At 44.0% G+C, this 10623-nt stretch overlaps 1 protein-coding gene across 7 annotated transcripts in view; it reads right to left on the reverse strand.

The window, feature by feature from the left end:
* Positions 1-2034: 2034 nt before the first annotated feature.
* Positions 2035-10623, reverse strand: part of LOC125988164 (glutathione synthetase-like) — a 31795-nt gene continuing 23206 nt past the window's right edge. For 2 of the 7 annotated variants that reach the window (XM_049753025.2, XM_049753023.2), the window contains 12 exons: positions 6690-6840; positions 6414-6559; positions 5946-6021; positions 5459-5595; positions 5132-5248; positions 4881-4961; positions 4657-4734; positions 4520-4589; positions 3508-3702; positions 2978-3059; positions 2577-2766; positions 2035-2431 (listed from right to left, as the gene is read on the reverse strand). In XM_049753025.2, coding sequence (XP_049608982.1) covers positions 2308-2431; positions 2577-2766; positions 2978-3059; positions 3508-3702; positions 4520-4589; positions 4657-4734; positions 4881-4961; positions 5132-5248; positions 5459-5595; positions 5946-6021; positions 6414-6559; positions 6690-6821 — 1428 coding nt within the window. In that variant the 5' untranslated portion in view covers positions 6822-6840 and the 3' untranslated portion in view covers positions 2035-2307. Of the gene's footprint in view, positions 2432-2576; positions 2767-2976; positions 3703-4519; positions 4590-4656; positions 4735-4880; positions 4962-5131; positions 5249-5458; positions 5596-5945; positions 6022-6413; positions 6560-6689; positions 6841-10003; positions 10622-10623 lie in introns of those variants that run through there. The other 5 variants (XM_049753022.2, XR_007488237.2, XR_011088190.1 and 2 more) reach the window with 5 other exon arrangements.

A 10623-nucleotide genomic window follows, 5' to 3' on the forward strand; every position in this document is an offset into this window, starting at 1 on the left:
CAACCAGCAGTTGGAGACAAGTCTCCGCTGCCTGGTCTCCCAGAACCCCTCCTCGTGGAGCAAGAACCTCACCTGGGTGGAGTATGCCCACAACTCCCTGCCCACCACGGCTACAGGTATGTCCCCATTCAAGTGTGTGTATGGCTACCAGCCCTCAGTCTTCCCTGACAGTGAGCCGGAGGTGACGGTGACCTCGGCCCACGCCTTGGTGCGCTGCTGTCGTCGCGTCTGGTCGGCGGCACGGGCCACTGACCAGACGCTGCCAGGATAATTGAGGGCACCTCCGGCAGCTCTTCGCTTTGACTTGGACATCCACTTTTTCATTGATTTTCATATTATGTATTATTTGTGCCCTCTCTGCATCCATTTCAACCTGGTGATCCTGAAAGGGCGATCCATCCATCTGTGGTCCCTTCTCAAGGTTTCTCATTTTCCCCTTGTAGTTTTTTTTTTGTTTTTCCTTGCCCTTTTGGGAGCTTAAGATCAGGGGATGCTTTGAGAATGATTGCCAATTTTTGTCTATGTGAAGCCCTTTGAGACTGCTTGTGATTTAGGGCTATACAAATAGCCTTGACTTGACTTGACTTGACTTGACTTGACTTGACTTGACTTGACTTGACTTGACTATACCCATGATTGGGTCTCATCAAGTGTGGGGTCTCTTGGAGTTTGAAAGTCCACCAATTTGTTTTAAATCTTGCTGTGTGAGCCAGACTCACTCGCTCGAAACAACAAAAAGGAAGCTGTTGCTCTGAAAAATATCATTTTAATTTGCCGCACAGACGAGTTTGACTGCACCGAGCCGCCAGCCGGAAGTGACGTCTCATGACGTCTCAAGTTGTACGCGTTTAGCTTCAGTGAATGTAAACAAAAAGAGAAGAGGGACCAGCGCGGAGACGTCGGGCCAGGTTTGCGGCCAACCCAGCTCGCCTAGCCGTGCCTTCCATTATCCTGGCGTACATTCGTTCGCGGGACGACAAGATGGGTTGAGTTCGCCTGATAGGATCCACGAACCGGACAGTGCGTGCCTGCTGTGTGCTCGTGTTCACAGTGGCCTGGTTGATCTTTCCGGACTCTGCTGTGCATCGGGAGCGGCTAGCGTGCTATCACTCTTATTGTTCATCTTCTTGTTTTATTTTTCCTGTGTTGTTTACTTGTATGTGCGTTGTGAACGCTGTCTTGTCACCCTGGGATAGTGAGAAACGTAATTTCGATCTCTTTGTGTGTCTTGACATGCGGAGGAATTGACAATAAGGGAGACTTTGAGACTTTGACTTTGAAAAGTATGTCGAAGCGTGACGGGAGGGGCACAATTCAGAAAACGTGCTCAGCTCGTTGAAAAAATGCGATTTAAGAAATAAAATTAAAAATGCGCCTAAAACCTAAACCAAATGCTTCAGATGTTCATTTCTTCATTCGCAGTGGTCAACTCGGCACTCTACTCTTTTTACTATGCCAACCTAACCACAGTGACGGGAGAGGCACAATTCAGAAAACGTGCTCAGCTCGTCGAGAAAATGCGATTTAAGCAATAAAATTAAAAATGCTTATAAAACCTAAACCAAACGTTGCAGGTGGTCATGTCTTCATTTGCCGAGATCAACTCGGCACTCTAAAGCCCCCAAGAGCACTTTTTACTATGCCAACCTAACCAGAGTGACGGGAGGGGCACAATTCAGAAAATGTGCTCAGCTCAGCCCAAGTGAACTGCTAGATTCATCATATTCTGCGTCAAAAGAGGTTTCTGAATCGGATAAAATGATTCTAATATTGCCGCTAGAAACGGAGCTGTCGCTATCATCTGCCATGTTGTTTGGGTTTGTTGACATCCAGATGTACAACTTGTGACGTCACAGTAATGGCGCCGCCAGTTTGGCTTCGTGCGGGACCCGATCGATAAACTGGCATTTCATTTCAGCTTTATTCTTAGTAATCGGTGTCCATTTTTAATTTCCAATGCGGCAAATGTGTTCTCTTTATACATTCTATCAAATTCCGTTCTAATTGAAAAAAAAAAAAAAAGGGATGTCTCTAGCCCTTTAAGGCAGAATTCATTGTCAGGGGCAGAAAGGATTCCTGGGAAAACAACGGGACAGGAAGGTCAAGGACAGACACGGTCGGAAACAGAAGATGAATCCATTGAAAACAGGTGTGGCATATTGTATCCATATGCATTGAACAATATGCCAATGAGTGAGCCATCACCAGAGCCTCAATTAGGTAGATATAGACTGGCAGAGCGGGGAAACATTACGAGAGAGAGCACATCGTTAACTAATGGCAGAGAATTGTGCCATGTCCAGGGACTCAGAAGAGGAGCACGCTGTCCCGGACTGCCGCTCCAGAAGCTACACCACCGTCGGAGTATTCTGTACACTTGGTCCTCATAAGATAGCCCACACAATCATTCATCAGCATGTCTTTACCATGCCTGCACAAAAACGGTATGTGAGGTTTGGTTAAGGAACCATTTGTTTTCTGTTCAAACTCCTTAGCCCGATAGTAGCAATGTAAAACAAGGATCCAAATGTGCCAACAATGCAATTACAGACATAATGAATAGTGACTGTGCTTACCTGACATAGGTCCCAAAGAAGCCCAGTTCACTAACACAATTACTAATTTTGAGGGGCCTGCCCAATCTCAGCAGGTAGTTCGGTGTAGACTCGGGCTGGATTTTATCCATCAGTATATAGGCCATTCTTGCTGCACTGCTCTTCACTTTGCCAAGAACCTCACAGATTTCTTGTCCGTAAATATTGTTTCCTTGAAGGAAAGAATTGTGATTATTCCGTCGGTCTGCCCACCCGTCTGTCCATCCGCCCGTTCGTCCGCCCACCTATCCGACCACCAACCCACCCACCAATATCTTTGAACATGTAAGTGTAGAGGTTGAGTAATGCAGAAAATGGATTGATGTTAAATGGATAGCTTTTTTGCAGGATGAAATGAATGACTTTTAATGTTTTAACTGTACCTCCTCCCTCTCGCTGAGGTTTCAGGACAAACCAATCCGGTGTCGCCAGAGCCATTTTTATCGCTTTGTCACCTTCTGCTCCCTTTAATTAAATACAAACGACAACAAAAACAAGCTTTCCAATTTTCACATGAAAGCCTAGTAAAAACTTCCAATATATTACTTTGCATGCCACAAATAGATTATTAGAAACACACATGCCAGGCCAGTAAAAGTCAATGTCAACATAGCCAAATGATTTTGCAGTTCTCTGTTAAAATTGCTGTTGTATAAACATACCCTAAGTTGCAATATCGGGATGTGGACAAGACAACAAACTTTGCTTTTTGGGCCTCATCTCTTTTGTAGGATGTTTCAACGGGAGCTGTTATCTCGTTATGTGAAACAATGAAGACAGTACTTCAGATCTCAGTCATAAACAGCATCATTGAACTGAGTGTGTACTGGTAGTTGGGAAATTGAATGAAACATGTTGAAGATTTCTTCAGAGCACTGTGCACCATGTTGCAAAGCATCAGGTTGTTTCTCACCATGTCCAGAGAGTAGAGGCCAGTATAGGTGGCCCTAAGTTGCTCTACTACTTGCGGCTGGTCTGGAAAGAATCGTTCCAGAACACCTGGCTTGGCAAGCACCTGCTGGACCTTCTTAGTTCCAGCCAGGTGAGTGCTGATATCCGGACATTTCACAGCCAAGGAGCCCTCCATCATCAGACGAGCATCCCATGCCTGTAAATAAATAAAAAATGGTGTTGGAACAAATGAAACCTGTATGGCAGCCATAGCCAAGTATGGTTTGTTTGAACATGTTAGGGACCCCGACAAGTGAATGAGTATTTTTGTTATGGCGCCGTTGTGAGTGGATTCCTGAGTGTCCAGGGCACTATCCAACAACAAGCCTTAAAGGCCTAGAGACATCCTTTTTTTTTCCCAATTAGAACGGAATTTGATAGAATGTATAAAGTGAACACATTTGCCATCAAGATGATGGGCCCTAAGGATGACCTGCCCAATAAGGGGAAAGAGCCACATGGACTGTCGTGGAAAGACAAGGCCCCGCACGCCATGTACCACAATCAAATTGAAGCAGGCTGGCAGTGAGAAAACATATCAGTGTGTTGAAAAGGCTGGACTGAAAGACAGCACAGAGGCGCTAACCATAGCATCATCACAAGAATAGGCGCAAAATCAGTCGAGGCTTGGGTCTACCGGATCAGACAAGATCCCAGGTGTAGGCTCTTGTCCTTGTGTAAGATCAGCCTGTTTGTAAGGGACTGAAAGCAGACCTCCCCATGAAACGTGAAGAAGTAAAGATGAGCGTCTGCATTGAAAATCTTTTCTTTCAAAGGCTGATACATCATGATTTGTCGATATGTGTGTCCTAAGGATGTTCAAACAAATTGGTGTGTCAGCATTTGTAGTAAATGTGGATTGATTTTGGAGGGTTCCAGAATCGTTTTTAGCGTTAAAAGTATATCATGTAGCCTACATGTGTCTGATCCAAATTTTGTATGGTTTACCTTTAAGAAAAACAGCAAGTCATTACCTTTTCAGACTTGTAGTGCTGCGGCATATAACCGTGCCTGAAGTAGACCACCGCAACTTCCTGATGATCACTGAGTTTGTGGGACAAGCAAAAAGACGCTGTTCTCCGTGTGGGATATTAATGGACAGAACACTTACACAAATAGTCTCTTGTCCCCATCTAGGCGTCCAGATTCAGAGATATCCTCAAAACGCTTTCGTATGGTGGTAATATTCCTGAAACATATTCTGAGATCATCACTAAATGGAAAAAAGGCCCGTGTGCAAAGAATGAACTTCGAAGCAAACCTGAAAAGGTTTTGTTTTAAACGACATCAACAATTAATTCTGGATATATAAGAGCTCAAGTAATCACACCTTACCCTTTCCACAGCTCATTCTCAATTACTCGTTGATCCATAATATTGATCTCGTTCTCCTTCACCACGAACATGACGACCGCTCTTTAATGACAACAGAGACTCTGTTTAGCACTTTACCACTTCACAAACATATTCTACATTAGTATAATCAGGGAAATGTTAAGTATCGTTTATTTGAATGTGCGTATTTCAAAAATGAAAGCTTGGCAATGGCGTGCGTGTTGTTTTTTTGGGGAGTTCCGTGGACATACCTCTTTGATCCATAAAGCTCCCAGGCCTTAACCAAAGCCTTGGCCAGACCCACCGCAGGGTTGTTGTCGATGATGCGCTGGCTCTCCTCCAGCTTGCCAGCCACCTGAAGAATGTGTCTGTTGTAAACAAGATGTTTGTCATTGTTAACGGGAATTTAAATAGGAAGGTAAGATAAGAACTTTAGATAACTTTGAAGTCAAACACAATTTGGATTTTGAAACTGTTGTGACAATGAAAGCATTTTGTTCGGATTTTCAACATCGGGAGCTTTCTGGTATATTCATCCAAAAGCCTTATTTACATGAATTAAACATATGAAGTCTTACCTGTGTACATCTGAAATGTGAGAGGCCATGCCCCCACCAGCAGCAGCAAAGGTGTTGATCTCGATCTGTTTCAGAGATGCGTGTCCATTCTTCTGCTCCCACATGTAGTCGGACCGATTCAGACCCAACCCAATTGACTTGGAAGAAGGCAAGGTCAGATACATCAATGTGGAGTAGTGCGTAAAACTACACAAACAATGCAGCCTGATGCCTAAAAAGCAGCCACTGCGCATCGGCAAGCACAGCTCTACTAGAAATATAATGATGTGCTGTTGTAGTCAGTCCACGGTGTCAGAGTGCACTTGACTACAGCAGGATGCGTTGTTTCACTTAATTAAGTCAGAATAATTCATTCGTTGTTGCTGGTAGGCATGGTTGGATATTATATATTGATTTATATCGCTGGCAAAAGTTGGCCCGCCCACTTTTCATCAGACCCCCCCCCCCCCCCTTTCAACATCTCTGGCTACGTCCCTGACTTACGTACCTGCAACCTTCCATTTTTAAGGACCTGCCGATGTATCTCGAACAGCCTTGCAGTGAAATCATCCACTGAAATGGTGCTAGAAGATGACAATGTTTAAATAAAATTTGTTATCCTTTGCAATAAATGACTATAGATAATCTGACAGTGCTGTAAAATCGAATGACTTTTAAGGGAAATATTTCTATTTTCCAGTAATACTAAATTGCCCCTAGGGGTGAGTGCGAGTGCGGATGGTTGTTCGTCTCTCTGTGCCCTGCGATTGACTGGCAACCGGTTCAGGGTGTCCCCCGCCGACTGCCTGATGACCGCTGGGATAGGCTCCAGCACGCCCCGTGGGGACAAAGCGGTACAGAAAATGGATGAATGGATGTTCTGTTCAACTATATATAAAATTATCTCTCATACTTTCTTATAAATGTATTCAGCTATGAAATGTAATTAAACTCCAGTATGGAGTCAGCATCCTACCTGGCAAGAACCTCTTCCAAGAAGTCAGGATCCTGGCTGATCTTATTCATCAGTGTGTTGTAGTGAGTTTGCACTGCCACGCCTTGGAGGAAAATAGCTCTTGGTACTGGCGTGGGGAAGAGAGTGATAGGAGCATACGTCACCTCCTGAAAAACAAAAAGCAAAAGTGAGCACGTTCAACCCTTCCACAACATTTTGTAAAAACTGTTTGAGACGTTTCATGTAACTATGTTAAGATTTTCAATTATGGTACCAAAAAAGATTGGGAAAGCTCACCTCTGACGAGTTGGGGGATTTTTCAAGCCTCATAAGAATACCATGTGCCAATGCTGATTCTTTTGCCACTTCTGCCAGTTCATCGATTAGGGTTGTGTTCATCAGTAACTCATTCCGTACCCCGTTAGCCATTCTGATGGAGAGTTAAGATCTGTAATACACAGTCAAAGCGAATGCTGCATTCTGATCACATGTAAAGAAGGATGCCGATTTGAAATTAAAAACACCGGGAACATGCGGCTTATCCAATTCACCGTCTTACATCAACCAAAACAAAATTGGAAAACTTGATTTTAATATCCAGTTTATTATTCAATTCTAATCATATTAAATTATTAAACAATGACAATTCGTCATTTATGTAAAATTACAGTATAGTCCATAAAATACAGATGAGTCAACTCAAAACACCTGAACCACAATTTTGCATAAAGTTTGCCTTGTTAACCCTGAAAGCTCGTTATTTGATACGTCTAGAAAATCGGAACATTGCAGTATAAGTATGTATGCTAAAAATTAATTGCTGATTGCTGTCTCTGTGGTCACACAATGGAGTGCTGTACGGACCTCTTGTCAAACGCCTTTATATTGGTCAAGGAAAATTGATCAATAACTACCTAAGCTTATCAAGATTGTTATTAACCTTCAAATGGTCTTTGTGAAGTCAATTTCAAAGTGAAAGAAAAAGTGAAGTAGTAGGTTTTGAGTTGGCTTGAAATATTTTTACACTGCTCAAAGGAACAGTTTTTTTTTCAGGGTATGGCATGAATTCAATTAGACTTTTCTGATAAGGTTTTGGTCAGGTACGTGGCAGAGGGGGTTGTTAATCAGTTTCAGCTTCATTGGTGTTGATGGAATTAACAAGAGGTGCACTCGAGATGGTCCCCAAAACAAAACTGATTTTGCAGGTGGAGGCCATTTCAAGTCCTCCTTCTTGATCTTTTCTAACGATTTTTCCACAAGTGTTGGCTTTAGCTAGAGTCATTATCATGACTGGGATCATGAGGTGATTTCTGAACCCTCCTGAAGTTGCGCAGATTGTCCAACTCCTCCAGGATGGCACATCCATGCGTGTTGCTGCAAGAAGATTTGATGTGTCTCCCAGTACAATCTCCAGAGCATGGAGGCGATTCCAGGAGACAGGCAGTTACTCTAGGAGAGCTGGACAGGGCCGTAGACGGTCCTCATTCCATCAGCAGGACCAATATCTGCTGCTTTGTACATGGAGGAACAGGTTGAGCACTGCCCGAGCCCTACAGAATGACCTCCAGCAGGCTACTTGTGTTTCCTGTGCTCATTGCTCAGCACCGTGGAGCTCGATTTGCATTTGCCATAGAACACCAGAATTGGCAAGTCCGCCACTGGTGCCCTGTGCTTTTCACACATGAGAGCAGGTTCACCCTGAGCACCTGTGATAGACGTGAAAGGGTCTGGAGAAGCCAAGGAGAGCGCTATGCTACCTGCAACATCATACAGCATGACCGGTTTGGTGGTGGGTCAGTGATGGTCTGGGAAGGCATTTCCATGGAGGGACGAACAGACCTCTACAGGCTTGAGAACAGCAGTCTGACTGCCATTAGGTATCGGGATGAAATCCTTGCACCCATGGTCAGACCCTACGCTGGTGCAGTAGGTCCATTCTTTAGGCCAGCCGGTTCTTTTAAACAGAATTCGGATTTTGGAACAAGGTGAACAGATCACTCGACTTTTCCACCAAACAGCATTTTAGACCTCTTGCCTCTTACGCTTTTTTACTATATTTTTGAGTTTTCAATCGAGAGAACTTAGAAACTGAATCATTTTTGAACTATTGAGAATGGTGAGTGGAAATTATTGTTAGTTGTTCGAACAATTAAAACTTGTAATTCTCTACCCTGCTTATTCATTAAATTTCTACTTTATAATCATTTAATTTCGATTAATGATTATTTTGATCTTTTATGCTTTAAATCTCTTTTGTTTCTCTATCATAGTCATTCTTCAAACCATTCAGTTCTTTTTTTAAATGAAGACAACCTTAACATCAGGGAGTGTCAGAATCTGGTTTGAATCCGTTAACTCAGCTAGTGTGAGTGTACGCTTCTTTCCGCACCTGCTTAAATCAATTCTCGTCTCCTCTACAGGCTGCGTTACTGCAGAGGGGCTAAAGTACAGAATTTTACCCTTTAAACGGAGAGACGGTCACTTACATCAGATAAGTGCACGATTGACATTGTGGCGCCCAATGTTTAATGGCTGCGATTGGTTAGTTGCAAATTAAATTGCTCAGAAGAACCCACGTGGAGTTTTTCTAGTTTTTTCTTCCCAAAAGCTGTTAGAATTCCACTCGCTGATTTCATGTCAGTCGGCCTTGTGTTTGCACAAAAACAGTCTCTTTAAGAAATAGAGTTTTCTGGATGATAGAGTTTTTTCTAGAACCTTTTGTTAGACAGGCCTGCGGTGGTCTGAGGAACAGGAGAAATAATACTGTTCTATGTCATTGTGAACGGTGGCTGGTACCACTCAAACAGAGCATTCTAGTACGAATGATAGTGATTTCATCTGAACTTACAAACATTATATATCGCTCAGTGAAAGCGAAGTAGTGAAGCGGAAAAAGAGAAAAGCAGGACAGCTTATTTTCGCGAGTGGTATCAGAAATAGGGGACTTTTTGTTTTTTTGTTTTTTGCATGATGAAGCAGAGAGAGCTTCACATTCACAATCAGAGCCTGAGTTTACAAAAGAGGAGATGAGCGCAGGATGCAGCTGAATGCTTGACCCAGAGGTCATCTCATCCGGTCGAAGCCCGTGCGCTGTCCGTTGAAGGGGCAGCTGCTGACGTTTTGCATTATTTGGCCAAAGACAAAAGCTAGGGCATAGATTTGGTTTTAATAATGTTGCTAACGACAACGTTTGCTCGGAATGATCTTTGCACGTTTTTTTGGTTGTAGTTCTTGACGGCTGCCGGCCCGCTGTGGACTGCGGTTTGCCGTGGGAGCACATCCTCCTCAGAGTGTAATTTGAGGGAGGAAATTTGGCAGGCTGCGCAATGAGAGAAGTCCCACCGTTGGGGCATAAACAAAGCGAGGCGTAGCAATTCGTTGGTGCTCCTGTGTGAGTAGAGGCGACGCGAAAAGTGCCGTTGAGTAATTAGGAGCTGGACGTACGTCCCTGAACCCGACGCGCAAGGGAGGCATTGGAAAAGATACAGCTCCGACCTATGACTAAGTTTACTGCTATTCAGACGACAAAGTCGAGTAGTAGTAGGGTAGCAGACTGGAAGCGTCTGATCCTGAGTTGTTAGAACAACGCAAGTTATCGGTTGGTATACTACCTGAATGGAGACGGCTTGGAAGAGCTGGCCTCTGTTGTTGAACAAGCATGGGAGCAGCACCTCGTTGCAGCAAGAGTGTGCGCTTTTCGGAAGGAATGAGGAGCATAGTGGAGAGGGTCGAGTGGAAATTTAAGGGATGGTCTATGTTTCCCGGTGAATGTTTACAGCGAGGAAGTCCCCTGAGAGGGAAATTTAGGGACACTCCTCAGTAGCGGATGTGTGAAAATGATTTAGGAATGCCCAGATTGCTTTTTGGTGTGCCTGCTGGTAGAAGTTATTTGCATCAAGACGCAAAAGGGCCAGAGATCAAATTAGGTGTAAACGCTTAAGTTAAAATTTGCAAAATAAATGTAATAGAATGACAAAGCAGGGAACAGGACAGACATGTAAGAGGTGCAGGAGGCTCACTTGTTTGTGTGCGCGCGGACTTATGCGCTATGCGCGCTGGCTTGGTTGTGCGCTACCTGCGCTCGCTTGGTTGTGTGACAGTGCGCGTGAACTAGTTTGTGTGCGCGCTGGCTTGTTTGTGCACTATGCGCGCTGGCTTAGATGTGTGTGCGGTGCTTGTGGACTTGTTTGTGTGTGCTTAAATGTCCATAATGTCTGTCATCGTTCTGTCT

The sequence above is a fragment of the Syngnathus scovelli genome, chromosome 2, assembly GCF_024217435.2.
Source record: "Syngnathus scovelli strain Florida chromosome 2, RoL_Ssco_1.2, whole genome shotgun sequence".
Taxonomy (NCBI): Eukaryota; Metazoa; Chordata; class Actinopteri; order Syngnathiformes; family Syngnathidae; genus Syngnathus; species Syngnathus scovelli.